This window comes from Ornithodoros turicata, unplaced genomic scaffold (assembly GCF_037126465.1).
Source record: "Ornithodoros turicata isolate Travis unplaced genomic scaffold, ASM3712646v1 ctg00000950.1, whole genome shotgun sequence".
NCBI lineage: Eukaryota > Metazoa > Arthropoda > Arachnida > Ixodida > Argasidae > Ornithodoros > Ornithodoros turicata.
In genome coordinates, this window is record NW_026999424.1 from 409,238 (window position 1) to 428,539 (window position 19,302).

The 19,302-nt window shown below is 44.9% G+C and overlaps 3 protein-coding genes and 1 long non-coding RNA gene across 4 annotated transcripts; 2 read left to right on the top strand and 2 right to left on the bottom strand.

Moving 5' to 3' along the window:
• The first annotated feature begins 1,302 nt into the window (after positions 1 to 1,302).
• Positions 1,303 to 2,486, top strand: LOC135375864 (uncharacterized). Its single transcript, XR_010417417.1, has 3 exons — positions 1,303 to 1,573; positions 2,059 to 2,215; positions 2,341 to 2,486. It is a non-coding gene; the product is annotated as an uncharacterized LOC135375864 (long non-coding RNA).
• Positions 2,487 to 3,903: 1,417 nt separating this feature from the next.
• Positions 3,904 to 4,642, top strand: LOC135375878 (P2X purinoceptor 7-like). The gene is made up of 3 exons (XM_064608512.1): positions 3,904 to 4,085; positions 4,176 to 4,382; positions 4,486 to 4,642. The coding sequence occupies exons 1-3, from the start codon at positions 3,904 to 3,906 to the stop codon at positions 4,640 to 4,642; spliced, it is 546 nt and encodes a 181-aa protein (XP_064464582.1).
• Positions 4,643 to 8,162: 3,520 nt separating this feature from the next.
• Positions 8,163 to 15,550, bottom strand: LOC135375884 (uncharacterized). Its single transcript, XM_064608517.1, has 12 exons — positions 15,486 to 15,550; positions 15,111 to 15,170; positions 14,982 to 15,047; positions 14,648 to 14,759; positions 14,313 to 14,562; positions 13,809 to 14,172; positions 12,975 to 13,148; positions 12,466 to 12,652; positions 10,310 to 10,552; positions 9,814 to 9,985; positions 8,485 to 8,633; positions 8,163 to 8,387 (listed from the first exon to the last, which is right to left on the bottom strand). The coding sequence occupies exons 1-12, from the start codon at positions 15,522 to 15,524 to the stop codon at positions 8,203 to 8,205; spliced, it is 2,001 nt and encodes a 666-aa protein (XP_064464587.1). The 5' UTR covers positions 15,525 to 15,550; the 3' UTR covers positions 8,163 to 8,202.
• Positions 15,551 to 15,605: 55 nt separating this feature from the next.
• On the bottom strand, positions 15,606 to 16,645 carry LOC135375880 (uncharacterized). The gene is made up of 3 exons (XM_064608513.1): positions 16,253 to 16,645; positions 15,787 to 15,861; positions 15,606 to 15,710 (listed from the first exon to the last, which is right to left on the bottom strand). Exons 1-3 carry the CDS (start codon positions 16,544 to 16,546, stop codon positions 15,606 to 15,608), a joined length of 474 nt encoding a protein of 157 aa, XP_064464583.1. The 5' UTR covers positions 16,547 to 16,645.
• Positions 16,646 to 19,302: the final 2,657 nt, after the last annotated feature.

Consider the following 19,302-nt stretch of genomic DNA (forward strand, 5'->3'; position numbering starts at 1 on the left):
CTCCTAATGAGTAAAGGTCTCGGACGATACCATACCGCCAAGCAGTATCATAGGCCTTTTCTAAGTCAAAGAAAACAGACGCACAGTGATTTCCTCTGACAAAAGCCTCTCGAATAGTGGATTCCAACCGGATGAGGTGGTCTGCTGTCGACCGTGCATTTCGAAAACCACACTGGTTATTATTAAGACAGTTATTAACCTCAAGATAGTGCATCAGCCGGTTGTTAACTATCCTCTCGAAAGTTTTTCCCAGACAGCTTGTCAGTGCAATCGGTCGGTAACTGGTTGGGTTTGAAGCATCCTTCCCAGGCTTCAGGAAGGGGATGACCGTTGCTACCTTCCATGTTGATGGCATTTTGACCTTTTCCCAGACATTATTAAAAAACTTGAGCAAACATTCTTTAGATTCGCTTGACAGGTGAGTGAGCATAGAATATGCAATGCGGTCTGGCCCCGGGGCACTGACCTTTACTGACGACAGTGCTCTCAGGAGCTCTACCATGGTAAAGGGCTTGTTATATTGAAGGTTCTCACCACCTGTGACTGGGATGGCTTGTTTTTCACTTTATTGCTTTACGGAGAGGAAATTCTTGTTATAATGAGAAGAACTCGATATGTTGTGAAAATGCTGACCGAGTAGGTCAGCCTGCTCGCCCAAGTTTTGACATGGCCCCCCATTTACTTGAAGTAAGGGGATAGAAAAGCCTGTATAATCTCCTTTAATTTTCCGAAGTCTATCCCAAACGACAAAGCAGCATTTATTATTGTATTCGTGATAACATTATTCGCTTCTTCAATGCTAGTGTCCTCAAAAGATAATGACACAAGGTTGGCGTCTTTCTGAAACAAGTTCCCCAGCAAACCATCAATATCCCGCAGACCTCCCAAATTGGTCTCACACGTCACAGATATCACGCGTATCCTCACAACGTCCGCTGTATATCCACCATGAGACGTCACAAATATCCCTCAGTGAATATTCTGTGGATATACTACGAATATCACAACAATGACATTTCTTTACCTTACAATGATTTATTGTGTCGATAACAGCCATTTCCAGCATTCTCAGACGTGGCAATTTCTCACTCTTTCCTTATAATAACAATATTGATTTTATACCTTCATATCCATACCTTTTCTAATCATATTTGTAACGACTCATCACGTATCGCACCATAGCCAATAAACGAAAGAGAGAGAGAGAGAAAAAAACATATTTTACCTTTTCCACGGGAATTATAATGATCGGTCACGTATGTTGAGGGATATAACAAGAATGAAGTTCCCAACAAGCGCGAGCCGAAGCGTAACGACGTCTGCCTCATCGCCATCGACATTCCCCAACCGCCGTTTCAAACAGGCGAGGCGCGTCGTCGTAGCGGTTCGGTAGGATATGACATGTTACACGGAAGGGTCTTTGGAACCTCAGCACCATGCGTATTTTGTACTGGAATCTCGGGAGCATTGAGGCAGTACTGGCCAGTACGTCGAACAACTACGTTATGCATAACAACGATTGCCGTGGTGTGCGAGAGCTAGCGTTCCTTTGTTCTCCGGCTTTGCAGTTAAGGTGAGTTCGTTCTTCCTTTTGCCTCACTTAAGATTTGTGCGTTGTTTTTTTTTTTTTCAACAATCACATGTTGTAGATGTGTGGAGCAATGACAGCTTTGTATCTGAGTAAACAGCTGTAGTTTGCTTTACCTGCAGAGTCTGGTGCGTATCACTGACGAACTCATGCGAACGGCGGAACTGTGTGAGATTGTGTGTGTACAGCTACAAAGTGCAAGTCCAATTCTTCACATCTCTTTGATTCAGGATTTGATTGGGAATGATGAAAGCAATGTTGAAGCAAATTCTATTAACTATGCGCAGCCTGCTAGTAGATAAACTTGGCTCAGCTACAGTTGTCTTTCATATAAAGGATAGCAGTTATGTTTTCACGTTCGCCTGCACTGTTTTTCAAAGTTCCTTGTTTTTTGCATGACCGCTTATCTTTCTTAAATGTCACATGGACGCGATGTGACTCTAGATTAATAAAAAATGACTGTTTTACAGTATCCACACACAACCATGGATAGCCTCACACATGTGTAAAGTTACTGGTGTCTCTACAACACTGAAGAGCCAGGCATAAACCAGAAGACGTCGCTTGGGTCTGCCAGTGATTAGGCTGCTTCCGCATGTAACCATCTATACTGCAAGAGAAGCTGCGGTAAGTCACTGTATTGCATTTGTTCCCACTTTTTACAGAGTGTCTGTTCTTTACGCCTATTTATGGCAGTGTTTGAGCGGCTATCCCAATAGATGGAATTAACTATGTTATTGATTATCTTTCAGGGATGACGGTTGCGAAGTGGCGTAGCAATCACGTGATTATTATTATTATGACCATTATTGTCTTATTATGCGTCTTATCCGTGTCACCCTATATTGTTAATAATTAGCCTATTTATGTTGTAATATCATATTTTGTACTATTAGAAAGAGCGTTTCTTACAGTGCATGTAACATCACTGTACTTGGTTCAATAAACAAGAGTTCGTTGGTACGATGTTCTCTGTTGCACAGTAGTATTTTCCGTAGAATAAGTAAAAATTGCAAAAAAGCTACAAAATACAATAATAATAATACGTCCTGTATATGTCCTCTATATGTCCAAATATCCCTGACAGACATTCCTGGAACCTTCCCTGGATCAGCAAATGTGGAAGAAATACGGGTCCTCTGTCTGTCCCAGAGACGTCAACGGGCTATTCAGCCTAGTCCCTGGGACATCCCAAAATCCCAAGTGGGATATCGTGTGGACGTTTCTGAGACATATATTGTTTACTGGGTCCAGTCTGCTTCAGAAAGTTTCCATCGTGGAGGTCGTGACCTTAGAGAATTTGTTGGACCACGAAATTTTATAATGATAGGAAAATGGTCACTACCACGAGGGTTTTGCTCAACTGTCCACTCCAGACGTGAAAAAAGTGTAGGACTGCACAGCGAAAGGTCTAAAGAAGAGAAACTTTGCGTTGAAGAATTTATGTATGTTGGTAACCCTCAATTTAAGAGACATATTGGCCTTGAGAGAAGAACCCTCTCCAACATTTTCCCTCGTCTATCTACTTTTGAGCTGCCCCACAAGGGATTGTGAGCGTTAAAGTCGCCTGAGATGATGTAGGGCTGAGGAAGTTGATCGCATAGCTTTTCAAGTTCTCTTTGTTCTATTAGTGATGATGGTGGCAAGTATAATGAACACACTGTCAAGACAGTGTCAAGGCAGACTTGAACGGCAACTGCCTCCAAGTCTGTGACAAGCGGAAGTTGTCTTGCAGCTATACTCTGCGGGAGGACCACACCCACTCCGCCAGATGCACGAGCCCCAGTTGTACGGTCCTTCCTAAAAATATTATGTCTGCGGAAAGGATTATAATTTTCTTCGTGTAAGTATGTTTCTTGTAAGCAGAAGCAGACGGCACTGTACCTTTCAAACAGGTCATGTATATCATCTATGTTAGTGTGAAGGCCTCGACAGTTCCACTGAAGGAATACTTGCCCCATAATGAGGGTGTGAATGGTAACTAAAGGGACCAACAACTTAAAGGGTCCCTGACCAGTCACCACGCCTTACCTTGGGTCTTTTGTTATTATTGAAGTACATACAGTCCCCATGAACCACGCGAGGTGTCACGAGTCAACGGTGAAGAAAGCAATTAAAACCATGGCCATGAAAATTGGTTCCGGTTTTCCCCCTCTACTCGGCAGATCTCTAGCCTGCTGCAAGTGTTCTTCGATGCAGGCTTCCATGGTGTGACGTCGAGACGTACTTGACTGCACTCTCGTCACAGTGAACCCAACGCAGGGAAAATTACTCTCGCACCCATTCGTGTTTGTTGTGTTTGTTACTCTAACGAAATGGCTGCCGAAGGGAGCGATCTTCTCGACAACCTATCTTCGAAGGAAAGGCAAATTTTGTTACGGGCGGCGGAATTTGGAAGCCTCGCCTACGAAACGTCGCCGGCTCCGCGAGCTCAACGGGACGAACATGTTGACGCGGCAGCGTGCGGGAGCAGCAGCCGCCTGAATTCCACAGATTGGTAAATAATGGCTGGCAATTCATTATCGTATAGCGCAAGAAACGGATGGTTCGTACCGCGACGGATTCTCTAAGCACCTCTCGATTACAGGTGCCGTTGTGGGTCATGCGTCGCCATGCCCACTGAAGAAGAGTGCCTCTGCTGTAAGGAGCTCCAGGGCACCGCTGAACCACTGAGCTTCTCGTGTATCACGGAGCACGAAGATTTCAAATTGTTATGCCTCAACCAAACCGTCCTTAAGGTGGCGTACTTTGAACTTCGGGGCCAGCGGGAACCGATGAGCGCACATATTCACAAGTAAGCATGATTCCAACTTTACGACTACGTTTGTTTCTGGTTATGATGTGTCCAATACCAAAGTGGCATTACATTTCTTTTTTCCTTCTGTGTATTATTGCAGGAGATACCGATACACAGCATACCGCCAGTTCGCGAGGTGGGTGTGGCACAAGCTTGGAAAAAACAAGCGCATGGTGATTCCAGCTTGTGCTGTGAACACCATTCGCGAAGCCTTTCCATCAGAGTCAAGGACAGGCTTCAGATATACAAGGTACTAAGCAAGGTGTGTATGTCGGTACAGTTTCTTGTCTAGCCAGTGTACCCTGCTGGGTACAGGGCAGTAATAGCAGCTATCAAAGGCATTGTTGATGTTTGTAACGTGTCGTACTGTAAAACCCTTAAATTTCGCGCTCCTTATTTTTCGCGAATGGGCCATTGGGGTAGTTTCACGACCGCTGAATTTCGCGAATTTCGTATTTTTCACTGTGTATCCTGTGTACCATTGGCGCTTCTTTCATGTGCTTCTTCCTTTTGTGCGACGTATAGCGTTGCGCAACCAGACGACGGGAGTTCGAGTTGGACTTGCACATAACTTCATTTTCATATTTCACATCTCATGCTTCTCGTGTAATGGGGTAGGGTACTGCTCTCAAGCGGTGAATCACCCCAGGCCATAGTCATGATTTAGTTGTTGTTGTTGTTGTGTACATTAAAATTTTCGCGAAGTTCTTCAATTTGCGAAATTAGCAAAAATTAATGGCGCGCGGAAATAAAGGGTTTTACAGGAAGTGCTGCATTGCACAAAAGATTAGCCGGTGTCAAGCAACTAATTCCTGACAGTATGCTCCCAACCAGGCACTAAAACTGGAACAAGACCACCACGTGATGACACTGGATGATGGACTGCTACAAGTGTGCTGCAGTCATGGCAAGAACTGTTTGCAGTGTGCTCGTAAAGCAGTGTTGGGGATTGGACTGGTACAAATTGGACTCAAATCTGAACAGGAATGATGGTAGAGCAAAATGAAATTGGGGCTGGATTTAAAATTGCAATGACAATTATTTTAGGTACTAGCGATTCGGTGGAGAGTACGGATTGCTTACGCTGGAAGGGACATTAAGCCGTGTGTGAGATTTCACGTGCGTTAAAGAACCCTGAGGTGGGCAAAATTAATCCACAGACTGACCACTGTGGTGTCGCTCATGATCATAGTTGTCTCGCGGTGTAAACCCCCAATTATTATTATTTTAGCTACCAGGAGGGTACGGATGGCTTAGGCGCGGAATGTTGATAACAGAATGCCATCCCGCCCGAGGTTTGAACCTTGTCGAGCAGGCTAGCAATTCGGTGGCTGGTAGGGGTTCTTTACACATGACGTGTCCAGGAGGGATGCTAAATGCTGTTTCCAGTGTGCATACACACACGCTATAATAAAGGAAACCTCAGGTGGGCAAAATTAATTCACAGACGTGCTATGGCGTCACTGATAGTCATAGTTGTCCCGTGGTGTGAAACCCAAATTATTATAATTTTACAGAACGCAGTCTGCGAAGGTCTGTTCGCATGTTAAAAACTGGCACGAGGGCGAAATTATCCACTGGTTGACCACTGTCGTGAAGCTCATGATCATGGTTGTCATGCGATGTAAAGCCACAAAATAGTTAGAAATTGATGGAACCCAATAGCAGGAAAGCAGTAGTCAGCGAGACCACGTTGAGAGCTTTCATTTGCTAAATGAACTCGGAAGCCGCAATTTTAAAATTAGGACTTCAGTCATATGTGCAGATTCATATCCTCAACACTGCTCTTGGATGTGTGGCCAAAGCATGTGTCCCCAATCTACTCAATCTCTGGCGAGGCAGTGAGCATCATAAAAGTACAACATGAAGACTCTACAACAACCAGATGCTTCAATCCACGTTGTTGGTGCATCTTCCATGGGCACGCAACTGATTACAGATGTGGCTAATTGCAGTGCTTTGCCAGACTGCAGTTATGGGACAACAGTGACAAAAATAAAAGGTTCCTTTGAATGAAATGCAGAGTGCAACTGTGTGTTAGGTGTGACTGGGTGCAGTGATACAGTACTATTTCACGTTAGAACGCTTATGCAGACCATCAAGGACTTGCTCGTTAATAAGTAGGCCTTCTCCAGCCTGAAGAAGCACTTCTATGCCCACAGCTCCATGTCATGCTCATACACGCAAGATGTGGATTGACATACAAGGTAAATTGTGGTGTACTGCTTGCCTATTACGCCAGCTTGTTTCTTCATTATCTACCTTTGCCCACGTGTATGCCCGACTAATATGAAAATGATACATAAAGCAGACTTCATACATTCAAACATGCAAAACCTCTCAACTGGCTTATCACCTATTTGTTCAGGCAGGTAACAAGTACAACAAAGCAAGGCAAACGTAATTTTTCATTTTATGATGGTGAGAAGAAAAGGGTCAGGTATGGTTTGTGCCACAAACTTTGTGTCACATAACACCTAACTCCATGGCCATGGTGTATTGTAATAGCACATTACAGGAAATGCACAAAATGAACACAGGTGCATCAGACCATGTCCAAATATCCACAAGAATTTTATACAAAATGAAGTATTAGTGATTACAAAGTACAGCTGCCTTCTCGCATGTAACAACAAAAGTGAAGCCCATCATCTTTGTCACCACTATTGCGACATCATATGTGGCAGATTTCACAAAAATGCTACAATGAAACGTAATGAGTGTGCAAAATTATTACGTGCCAGGCTTGTACATACTGAGTAACTACATTACTTTTCACCAATTACTTTGATCAGTATGTTATTAGTAGAGCTTCAGGAGATTAGTTTTTCCAGTTTTTGTGCTCCTAAGAGACCTTGGTAAAACTTTGAGTGAACGATTAAACTTTGATAAAGGATTGACTCTGCAGAAAGCATTTTCCGCAGACTCAGCACAGTGACTTGTGATTCTAAAGTGCATTTTGAGCACATATATTGAGGAATTCCTATGTATGTTTGCATGCCTATTGAACCATCCATTAAAGTAGCACAGAAGTCATTTTTACACCCAGTTTTCTTCCTATAAAACTTAAGTAGGCCAGTAAGATGCACCATGCGAAGTAATTTCCACCACAGATTCATAATTATCGCAGAAACTGAATTTAAAATACGCCGCAAAAAGCGACCATGCGCAACGGTGGTGAAGAGCAGTACCAGCCTGTGATCTGCCTGGAACCTCGCACTGACGCTATAAGGAGAAGGCTCGCTGATTGGCCTAGAGAAGTGTTGTCTGCTACTCGGCTGTTCGGGGTTCTGATAAAGCCTTTCTCCTTGCTCTGTAATGCTTCGGCCGCTCCTTCTATCCCCAATTCTCCGGGAGAATTGGCAAAACAGGTTTACTCATCATTACCTCCTCATCCTCGTTATAACTGGAGTGGCGAGTTAAGGATGAACGCGCGGAGCTATGTTTACGTGAGTTTTTTTTCTGGGAAACAAATGGCACACATCAAAACCTTTTGCACTTTTCGGTATAGTGGCACACACACTTTCATCAGATGTCTTAATCTGAAATTTTTTTTGATGGCCCTCTGTACTCCTGTAATGCCGATGAACCCGGCATCTAGCAATAACTTCATCAAATTATGATACATTTTATCCTTCCCTCTATTTCCCTACTCCCTTCCCTTCTGCTGCTGGCTGTCCACCTGTCCCCATCTATCTGCCGCTAATGACCATAGTTGCTTCGCAGCATCTTACAGTGAAGTAAAGAAAAAAACAAAACAGACGTAGTCATGTCATGAGGTGCTGCCAGTGCCAGCTCATATCTGTTGGCCAAGCCATCACTGGGGATGCTGCACGAATCTGCTCTTGCGGGCCTCAATGATGTCCTCCCGGCGTTGTCGTGGGTAGGTGTCAGAGGTCATTGGTGGGGTGGCAAGTGGGGTTGCTTCCTCAAGTGCTGCTTTAAATGAAGGTAGGGAGGAGCATCTTAGAAGTGTCTCGTCGAGGAGGATGTCAACATAACCTGTGAATAAGCACAAAATTCCACATGTTCACAAGTGAGTTGCTGTTATACAGAACACACCAGCGAGGTGCTAGTGCCTTGGGCAAGTCATACTCACTGAATGTTGCATCCTCCTTCACTGGGCATGCAATGATGTGCCCTCCCCTGCCTTTTGGCACCTTCAGTTTCCAACGCTCTTCAGCAGTCAAAGTCTGTGCTTGTTTGCGGCAGGAATTTTCATTGAAGTGGAGAATGGCGAGGGATGTTCTGACGCAAAAAGTGTTATTCACAGTTAACAATATATTTTTATATTGGATAGGCACATGAAGAGAACTACAGTAGACTGTCGTTAATTCAAACTTGAGGGGACCAGCACTTTTTAGCCTGAATTATCAGAAGTTTGAATTATCAGAAATCCACCAAGATATATACCGCATGTCCGACGAAAATCTCTGCAGCTCATTGTACGCATAGATTGATAAACGAAAAACAGAGGCGACCACTGTGGTACTTGAGTTAGAAACCGGTTCTACTCGTGGTGTAGAACCTGTTTCTGAGTCAAGTACAACTAACAGCACCTCAGTTTTCCGTTTATCGATTTATCTGTACAATGGGCTGCAGAGATTTTCGTCGGTCACGCGGTATATTCGTACCATCCTTTGTGCTGCCAGTCACTGATACAAATCACACAAAGTGCATCTATAAGCACTTAGGTGCAAAATATGATAATAACCAATGAACTGCTTCCCTGCTTCTCTCATTTGTTTTGCGTATCGTGAAGCCTCTGTCCGCCGTAGCAACTTTGCATGTAATTGTGAACAGTGGCCTCTGTTTATGAATTTACTGCATCTCTTGACACTTTTTTATATTTGACTTTTGCACTGGTAAACAGATTTTTTGTTGTTGTTGTTGTTGCTGAACAAAACAATTATGCAAGCGTAAAATTATCACCACTTTTGCTTAATCAATGCATCAAAAGTGTGCCTGTAAGGTTGGCTTCCCGCAAGTCACTTGCATTGCGTGAAGCCTACTTTACAGGCAGAACAACTGCAGAAATATTCGAAAATTATTCGAATTTCCGAATATCGCTATTCGACTTCGATTCGGCAGAGCAGTGGTCTTCGGTGTCACCTGCCTTAGAGGCCACAAACTGCAAATTAACCGAAGGCACGGTTCGAATGAAGCGGATACGAAATGTATTAAAGACATACTAGGCCAAACAAAAATTTGGATTTTGTTTGAATTAACTCAAGTCTACTGTACTTTGATTAACACTGAGAAACTTTTGTGTATCCCCAAAATGACTAGCAACATAAGATGTAATTTTTCCCTGCAGCCACTATGGCAGCAGGGAAAAATTACATCTATGTTGGTAGTCATAAGCTTGTTTTTGCAATGAGCATTGCCTATTTAAGACCCAGTGAACAAATAATGCGTTAATACGTACCGCTCCAACATTCCTTCAGGGGAAAATGCCGTTGACTTTGGTGCGAAGTTGTTGAGCACGCTATGGAAACTTTCTAGGCCATATGTCTGCGTGGCAGGGGACAGTTGGGGTATATCTTTCAGCAGGAGGGGAGCAGTAACAATGGCCTTGAACTTTGCATGTGCTACAGATCCTGCAAGAAGCACATGTCCACGAGGGTTAGAGACACAAATTTACTACTTGGACTCAATGTTTCACTCCTTTTCTGTATACACCATGATTTTCATGGTGTATATTTACTCTGTTGTAAAATTCATTCAATAACTCAAATTACAGCTGTACCCAAGCAAACAGTGGATACTGGGGAGGTTTGAGTTAATGAGGGTGTAAGTTTCATCCTTTATTGTAGCAGCTTGTGTCATATGCCAATTCCTCCCCCTCCGAGAAAAAAAAAAGAATGGAAATAATTCTATTGACAGGGAACCACGAATGACAAGTCTTATAATGTGTACAGTACCAGGCTGAAGCCAGGCTGACTCCTGGTTGGGCTTGTGCAGACAACGTGGGTAGCTGGGGTCATGACCCTCATGGATGTTAGCCACGTGATTTACGGAGCTCTTCCACATGGCAGCCAGCAAGTCACCGTCACCACCACTCACAGCAGCGCACCAATATATATGGTTGACGGTGGCTGGTATCCACTGTTTGAGGTCCCTTGTGGCTACAGTGTTGCTGGAGGCTGAGAGCTTCTTCTTTATGCCTGTAGTCAGACATGGGTGCAAAATGCAGAAATATGTAGAAATTTAAACTGCACCAGCAAAGACAGCACCTCACTGAGAAAGGGTGTCTCATTGAAATGCTCAGGTCAGGCTTGCGGATTAATTGCTTTTCAGTTTGGATTGGGCGTAATATGTGTGGGACACCTGCCCTGTTTAGGAGCCACTGGTGTAGCTCAAGTACTGAAATGTGAATATGCAATCCCCCATAAAGAAGGGACCTGCATTTGATGCTGCATTTGTGAAGGGGGACACACAAAGGTCTGCTTAAGACCATTTCATACCACCATGTCACAATTAGTATGATAGCAAGTGCTTGTCATCTTGAGCTTAGCAAGCAATTCAGCAGTGGCCAGACATGACCCGTTAATGAGGCTCGTGGTTTTCTGCTGCAGCTAGTCTTACATTGTGCGGCACGGGTTCGCAAATTGTGCCGTTTTCGGTAGCAACAGCAAGAATGTGTGCCTGCTCAGGCATTTCTTATGGTTTGGTAGCCATGTACAGAGAAAACTTACAGCTGTTGCCTAGATTGTGCTACTTCTGATAGGGCAGGATGAGAGAGGACCAGTTCTATTAAGGAACTGGTTATGCATTTCATGAGGACTGAGCAGTTTCAATTTGTGCATCATGACTGTCTACCAAGCACCATGCACTAAAATTCAGAGAAAAAAGAAAAATGAAAAGGAAAAGGCAAAACGATTACAGCTTGGCTGTTGCACACAAAGTATAATGACCTGATGAGCTCCAAGCAGCTTCGTAAAGTGGGCTTCCCCCAACGCTTGTGTGCAGGGGTCGAAGCCCACTTTACAGACGTTACAAATATGTTTAGTTAAACTAAAAAAAAAACATTGAAAGATGTTTAAAATGATGGTAAAAAATGTAGTAGGGTTGGAGAGATTGCATACAGTCTCTCCTTCTTCCAACAAACAAGGAAAATTTTAATGTTCATGCATGGCTGTAAATGACTAAGCCGGTGAAAATGGGTCTGATGCAGGCAGTTAAATAATGTTTGCTATTACACAGGGGTGCCACCGTGATTTTTTTCTGTCTGTGTGTGTGGGGGGGGGGCAGAGGCAAGTCGCACTCAGCAATTCGGAACAGCAGTAAACTTTGGGCCTTACCCATTATAAGGCCTCATTTTTTCATAAAAATTTGTGGAATTGTGGGTCTGCCACAGAATGTGAGGTACAGCGTGGTGGAATTTTTTGTGATTGCACAATTCTTGGTATGGTAATGAGAAATGAGCCGAATTTTAGCACATTATGACATTTCTAGTCATTATAAATTTATATTTTAGTTCACACAGCAGAGAACTGGATGCGGTCTTCCTGAATTGATTGGGTTTTCTTGAACATTACTGGAATCCGTTCCCGATAGTATTTGCTAAAGCATGCTTCACCTCGTGCACATAGGCACTGTAGGAAGTCATCTTTATAGAATAGTTTCCAGCTGTTCTAGTCATACCTTTGCATCCAATGGATTCATTTTTTAAAATAATTTTGGTAATTTATACTTGTTTAGGAGTCATGAAGCATGAATTTAAACTGCTGGGTCTGTGCGTGACGTGTACCAGTGCTCATCCTGCTCATACAACCGAAACAGCAGGAGCACCATCTGGGTATTAGGAGGGGAACGGAACCAGCTGTATGTTTCCTCTGTCCAGATGAACCGATATTTGCAAGCACAGTGCTATTATTGCAAAACCATAAGGCATTTTGGACAAGCACTTATTTTTGCTTTTGCCGCAGAAAATTGCAGTATTTATGGAGTCCTGCTAAGGAACTCAAGGTCAAGGTTTGTCGCAGCAGAAAAAGAAGGGCCTTGCCCATTCATAAACGCCAAGTAATAATATGACCATAATGACCAAGTAATACAGAGTTCTTCATATTGTCCCCACCTTTCGACACATGCCACACGTCGAAATAGTGTTTGATGCCTGGCTTGGCGGTGCGCATGTACTTTTTTGTGGCCGGGTGCCGGTCAGTCGTGAGAGAGGCCACATGGACATGGTTGTCCTCCATAAACTTCAGTCCTCGCACAAGACCCTCCTTCTCCATATGGCTGCTAGCCTGCACTTCCGTGGACTGCAATCAAGGATATCAGCAGCTTTTCACAAGAAGTAGTCTATTCCTACCATAATTTTTTACTCTAACTGTTAGCAATAGTGCGGGTCCAACACCAACAATAATCGTGGGAACTTAGTGAAGGCATCAAATTCATTGCATTGAATTGTACTTTGGCACAGTAAATATCCTGACCAGTCACTTGGTAATATGTTGGTGGCTTTATACTTCTGGAGAATGAATAATGTGTTATGAAGCCTGCTTGCCCTTTCAATCTTCAAAAGCTATGCTATCTCGAAAATTCAAGCAATGTGCTTTGTCGAAAAGATGATACGGCACATACCTCCTTCACCTGAACTTGCTCAAAGTGTATAATTTTGTTTAGCCTATCAGAGTAGAAGCTGTAAGTCAGGAACTTTGCGCTGTGGCCAGGCGAGTCACACCTGCCATCTGAGGCAAGAGAAGTGGGGTCGGTGCCCAGGTCCTCGAGGAGCCCCTCCTGTTGTTGTTTGTACACCTGCGGCAGAAATGCATTGCACTTTCGTTAATGGGTACTGTCCTGCACCACCACACGCAACACCCTACTTTGGAAAAATTTTAGTTCAATTACAGCTGCAGATTTCAGGGCAACTAAAATTTGAAAACACTCCTGGAAGACAAGAAATGTATGCACTACTGTCACTGCAAAATAGGATTAACAGCGCTTTGCACTCCGTGTACTAGAAATGCCACTCCTGCAGCTTACACCTAAGATAACTGGTGAAAATATATGGGAGTATATAAATTAGACATACTCAGGTGACAGGTGCCTAAGCTTTTTCTCCCATCACCTTGAGCATGGTCGGCTGTGGTGGCTTATTGTGGGAGCCGCAAAGTCCTATTTCCACCAAAATTAGTTTTTACTTCTGTGTTATTTAGTGACGTGTATTTGCGTTGGATGTTTGGTTTCTTTGAGGGTGAGTCAAAAGAAAAAGCCATCTCGAAATGATTGCAGATCCGTGGCATAGTGTTCCAACCACCTATATAGTGATCGCTTTTTGAAGATAAGGCTACATCGTTACCAAGACTCGTGACGACTGTCATTTTTGGAAGTTCACTTTCATCATTTTCATCTGTGTCACCCTCGTATGATGAACAACAAAAATGCTTGCATGCTTTTTATGCCAACTATTCATACCTTATTGACCGTAGGGAATAGGTATGCACCCTGATACCGGTAATACTGGCGGTCTGTGAGCACCTGGACACGCATTTGCCTCAGCATGCGTAAAGTGCAGGTGGGGCTCGAGCCGCTATACAGAAGTGCAGCAGAAAGCAAGGCATTCCCTGCTGCCTTTTTGCCTATGTGTGGCTGGCTCGTCCACTGAAAGGTGTGACCCTGGTGACACTCCGCCAGCACTGTCACCAGTGTTCCACTGGTCGTAAAGGAGCATCTGCAGGGCTGGAAGCACTCCCGGCATGTCTTGAACAGCTCGGTGAGGCAGCTCTCAAAAACAATGTATTTTGGCTCCTCGTAGAGCTTTGTCTCGCTTTGTGTCTCCCTGGAATGAGGTAACATTGCACATCCGTCACACAGGAAATAGCATGGTCATAACATTGCAGGAAATGGATAGTGACATTCACTGTTATGCAAAAATTAAACGTCAGAGAGGGACAGCATAATCTGCTGCTCACAACGTACTCTAAGGTGCTCCCATCCATTGAAGGGTAATATGTCCGGTCTCCTTCATCGACCTCATCTTCACTGCCACCTGCCTCAGCTGGTGAAGAATGCAGGATCGGAGACTCTGGGCATGGTGGAAGCTCTTGTGAACGGGGACGCACTGGTGATGATGTCAGAGGGGCTGCCATGGCAGGAGTGGCGTCATCCGTTTGCACAGCGGTCGACCTTAGAGCTACCAACCGCTCCAGCTCCATGTTGCATTGGGTGGCTGCACAAAAGATCGTACAGTGAAGCTTACAGTGGTGATTGTCATTGTTATTTGTTGGTGAAATAGAAAATATGTTTACACTCACAGGTGCTGACCAAGCCAGCAGATCTGAAGTCCGATGCTGTTGTCTGTGTAGCTACTGTTGTTCCCTTCCGTCTTGTACAACAAGCACCACATGATCCGAGGCACTTTTGGTACTAGAAATGTTGCAGAATTTTGTGTCTAGTGTGTATACATTGAAAAGCACTCCAGACTACCTGTGCATGTGATAAACGACTGCTACAATTGCGGTCAACACAGTGAAGTAAAAATGAAACGACAATAAAGTTGTGGTATACTTATGCTTATTCCATTTATGTCAGCTGTGATTGAAATTGTTTGTCACATATTTTGCCTGTGGTCACTCTCAGTATTATTACCTCAGTTCCCTCAAGTATACGTGCAGAGGGATCAGCCGGGACCTCTAGTGCTGCCGTTGCCCAGTGCTGTTTGGAGGTTGAAATTAGTGCTCAATGAAGAAAAAGAGTTTGTTGCTGTAGCTCGTTTACCTTAGTTGGAGATGCAGCTCCTGAGTAGCATGGGAGGTCATGGCTGGCAGATACCACTTCCTGTAATGGAATGAACAAGAACACATGATATAATAACCAAAGGGGTACCCACGTGAAACTGGTCTGACTCTCAAATGGAAGAATTTTTTTTATGTGCGGAGTACCCCTGTCCTTGTTTCAGCCATCTTCCTTGCTCTGCCTGTCATCTTCCCCTCGACTTCAGCTCCCACCCTCTTGCTTACTGTCATGCACTTATCCTTCCATAGTTTATTTTCTCCCTCGAGAGGGGGAGATACTCCAGCAATATTGGGCCATGTGCAGACATATGCCAGCCACATGTATCAGAAACACAAAGTTTCACAAATTGTCACAGACCTCATGCTCAAGTGGGATTGCCAGATCGTAGTAGTCCATCTCGAGGTCAGAAGGACTTGCATCGCCTGCAGTTTCCTGTGGGCAGAAGGCAAACGCTCCATCATCACAAATGTTACGTATTCAAGTGCACAATGTGAAAGGATATGTGCTGCATACCTCATGTCCAACAGGAAGGTCCAGGTGGGAAAGTTCCACTAATGAGGCAGCTTGGCTAGTGGTAGTAGTCTAGACATACAGAGAACACACTTTATTACAAGCATTGCTTGTTTTGTCACATCCATTCAGTGCATTTCATGCGTACCTGATGAGACTCACGAGATGTGACCACTTCCAGCCAGTCAGCTTGAGAGTCTTCGACTTCCATGTGACGATCAGCCTGAGTATTGAGAACCATGAACAAAAAGACGACAAGGGTCTTTACCTATTCTTCATCTGACAAATAAGAGCTTATGTGCTACATTTTCCATGTTGTTCATTGTTCACCCTAGGGAAAACATAACAAGTTTGATGTTTCACCTAAAGTACAGTTAGAAGAACAGCATGACCTCCTTGGAAGTGTTCATTTGTATTAGCCTAAAAACCGAAACCTCCGTCGTCTATAAATTGCGTGTTTATAACACGGAGAACTATACTTTATGATTACTTTCATATGATCTGCTCTACGTCCGATGATTAGCTGTTTGAAGTGAACGAGACTGACTAATAATAGTTCGCGAAATGTCCATACTGTGCTGATGAGACACAACAGCATCAGGCGAAACACTAACCTCTGCAACTGCAGCTAGATTCAAAGAAGGAACTGCCGTCTTCTCCAGGCGGTACATCTGTCGCTGCAGTCCGAGTCGTCGTGACACAGAGGGGTGCATCACGTAGTCGGAAGGTGTAAAATGCCGTTCACAGAACCGAATGTTCTCCAGCTTTCTACCTTGCCAGAGTCGTGACGGGACTGTCGCAAGCCATTGCTGCCGCCGCTGGTCGTCACTCGGTAAACCATGAAACCGAATATCCGATGAGTACGCCGCATTCGGACACCCTTCAACCAGACATCCGTAACCAGGCATATTCGGCGAACAGTGAGCGTTCACAGCACGATCACTTATCGTATCACGTATGATCAGTAACGATCAACTGTGAGAAACGCAAGAAACTGCAGACACAAACTCCAAAACAAAGCACCGCGGTTTCCGAAAGTAGCGTCTGCAATAATCTTCTCCGTCGCGCGCTAATCGGATTAGCGCGGGTCGAAGTAATTACAACGCACGACAAAGATGTGAGATACTGGGTATACTTTTTATTCCTGCACATTTTAACATTTAGAAATGCACGTACAAGGATCATTTTGTACAAATAATGGGTTACAAGTTCATGCTGATGTCACAACCACACCTACGTAATTCCAGACTGTGGTTGGGTACGGCTCGACGTCACGGCACACGTCACTTGCATATGTTTTAATTTATGCGCGGGCGCTTCCTCGGTTTGACGCTTGGCGTGCTGAACGGGATTGACGCAGGATTTTGGAAATTCGATTTTAGAAAAACTACTCTGCTTGAAAGCACGCAAATTGGTGGGGAAGCTCCTCTTGATGCCTTCCATCGATCTCAATCGCGAAAACGGCTCCAAAATCACTGGTCAGGGACCCTTTAAGAGTTACTACCTGAAGCATAACTTATGTTTAAGGTGGCAGCACCGTTTGGGGGACAGGCCTTCGCTGCTCATTGGAAGGGGCGTTAGGCTTAGAGCCCCTACCTCTCCCTTTATCTCTTCTCTCTCTTTTTTCTTTTCCAGGCAAGCTGGATACACTCGATGAAGACTTCTGCGACATGCAGTCATCCTCATCGACGTCCATACTATGAGATATTTGGGAAGGGGCCTTTAAGTTCCCGTCCCAGACAGACTGTGCGCCATCGACCTTGGACGAGGTCGTGGCTCCTTTGTTGTGGCCAGTCTCTTGATTGGCCACTGGCAACGTGGGAGGCACTTGCGTGTCTCCCACATCCTGCTGGGGGGTGTGGAGTGGAGTCTCAGTTTCCTGAAAACAGGTCTGAGTCTCCACAGACCTCCTCGGTGGTGCCACCCCCCTGCGCACCACGTCGGAAAAACTACCCTTCTTTGCAAAGTCAAGTTTTGCCTTTGCAGCTTTGTATGTGAGATTCTGCTCGGTGTTGATTCGAATTATCTGTTTCTCGTCTTTCCAACGGGGACATGATCTTGAGTACACCGGATGGTTTCCCTCACAGTTTGCACAATGGAACTCATTACTACAGCTTTCCGGAGTATGGTCTTTTCCGGCGCATTTTGGGCAAACAAGACTCCCGCGGCAGATTTGTGAACTGTGCCCAAAGCGCTGACATTTAAAGCAGCGCATTGGGTTTGGAACATATGGTCTCACGTTACAGTTAAGATAACCGGCTTTGACACTTGAGGGTAGTGAATGAAGCTTCAATGAGAGTACAATGTGTTTAGTTTGGATCTCTTGGCCATCTCTCCTTATGACTATTCTTTTTGCTGTCACAACTCCCTGATCTTTCATGCCCTCTTCAATTTCTGATTCCGAACAGGAAAGCAGTTCCTCCTCTGATATTACACCCTTTACAATATTGAGTGTACGATGTGTACTGATTGTTACTGGTGTGTCTCCTATCTCTTTCAGTGACTGAAGTGATATGCTTTGCTGCTTTGTCTGTACTTCCACTTGGATGGAACCTGAGCTCAATTTCTTTGCTTGATATGATTTGCCTATTACTTGTTCAAGAGCTTTTGCTACAAGAAATGGCGACGCTTTTGCCAAGGACATGTTTTCATCATTTGGCTGAACAATCAAAAACTTTGGGAACCAGGGTTCTGGTGATAAGTCAGTGATATTCAGTGTTTGTCGTTCGGTGCGGCTCCTTTTCAGGCGCGGATCAGATTTATTTGATTGTAACGTTTCCATAAAAGAGTGTCAAGATTCAGTGCAGTAGGGGTGTCGCCCACCACCGAGCCCAACCATGGGAACGTGTCCAGCACGCTAACACGTACCTCTGCACTATACCCTAGTGCAGGTTTCAGAAGAGAGAAAAAACCGCACAAGGTTGACCCTCGCCGCCAAAGAAGGTGAAACGGAAGGATGAGAAGCAAGAGAAGAAGACAAAAGAGAAAGCAATGAGCGTGGGAGATGGCGACTGAGCTGAATAGTCCTGGCCGGGCCTTCCAGGACCACCCGTCTATGGGAAGCAGGGGCCAAAGCGGTGTGTTGCTTTCCCAGAGGGGCCCCAAGGGGTCCTAAACAACCTCCGGGTCCACTCAACCGCCAGGATCCCCTTTTCCCCAGACACGGGAAAGCCACGCACAGCTATACGTGGGGGTCTCCCTCCTGCGGCGACCCAACCGTGAGTGCAGGAGGGGGCTACTGCGGCTGCTGCCGGGCGATGGGGGCGCCACTTTCCCGACGCCGGGCGAGGCCTGCAGAGAGACCATGAATGTAGAGCGGGATGCCACTCCCACGAAACCCTTGCACACGTTCTACAGGTATGCCATAGGACACACGGAGCAAGAGTAAAGAGGCATAACAACGTCGTTAAATATGCAATAAGGAGATTGACTGATTTGGGATACTCCGTATCTGAAGAACCCAAGTTGACAGTGCCGGAGGGCGTGCTTAAGCCAGACATCGTTTCCACAAAGGATGGTTCGGCGGTCATCCTAGACGCTCAGGTGGTGGGAACAGGTATCTCCGTTGCCCTGGCTCATGAGCATAAAGTACTTAAGTATGACAGACCGGACGTAATAGCCAGGGCCTCGGGAGTACCTCCTGATAGTACCACAGTTGGCAGCA

What these genes read in the sequence shown, in the direction of transcription:
- LOC135375884 (XM_064608517.1), bottom strand. Translation starts at nt 15,524, where the DNA reads ATGGACTACTACGATCTGGCAATCCCACTTGAGCATGAG. An exon ending in CAATCCCACTTGAGCATGAG is followed by an intron (nt 15,171 to 15,485) that starts GTCTGTGACAAT and finishes ATTCCATTACAG; the next exon opens with GAAGTGGTATCTGCCAGCCA. An exon ending in GAAGGAGGATGCAACATTCA is followed by an intron (nt 8,388 to 8,484) that starts GTGAGTATGACT and finishes GCTTATTCACAG; the next exon opens with GTTATGTTGACATCCTCCTC.
- LOC135375880 (XM_064608513.1), bottom strand. Translation starts at nt 16,546, where the DNA reads ATGCCTGGTTACGGATGTCTGGTTGAAGGGTGTCCGAATGCGGCGTAC. An exon ending in ATCTAGCTGCAGTTGCAGAG is followed by an intron (nt 15,862 to 16,252) that starts GTTAGTGTTTCG and finishes CTCAATACTCAG; the next exon opens with GCTGATCGTCACATGGAAGT. An exon ending in CATCTCGTGAGTCTCATCAG is followed by an intron (nt 15,711 to 15,786) that starts GTACGCATGAAA and finishes CTGTATGTCTAG; the next exon opens with ACTACTACCACTAGCCAAGC.
- LOC135375878 (XM_064608512.1), top strand. Translation starts at nt 3,904, where the DNA reads ATGGCTGCCGAAGGGAGCGATCTTCTCGACAACCTATCTTCGAAGGAA. An exon ending in CGCCTGAATTCCACAGATTG is followed by an intron (nt 4,086 to 4,175) that starts GTAAATAATGGC and finishes TCTCGATTACAG; the next exon opens with GTGCCGTTGTGGGTCATGCG. An exon ending in ATGAGCGCACATATTCACAA is followed by an intron (nt 4,383 to 4,485) that starts GTAAGCATGATT and finishes GTATTATTGCAG; the next exon opens with GAGATACCGATACACAGCAT.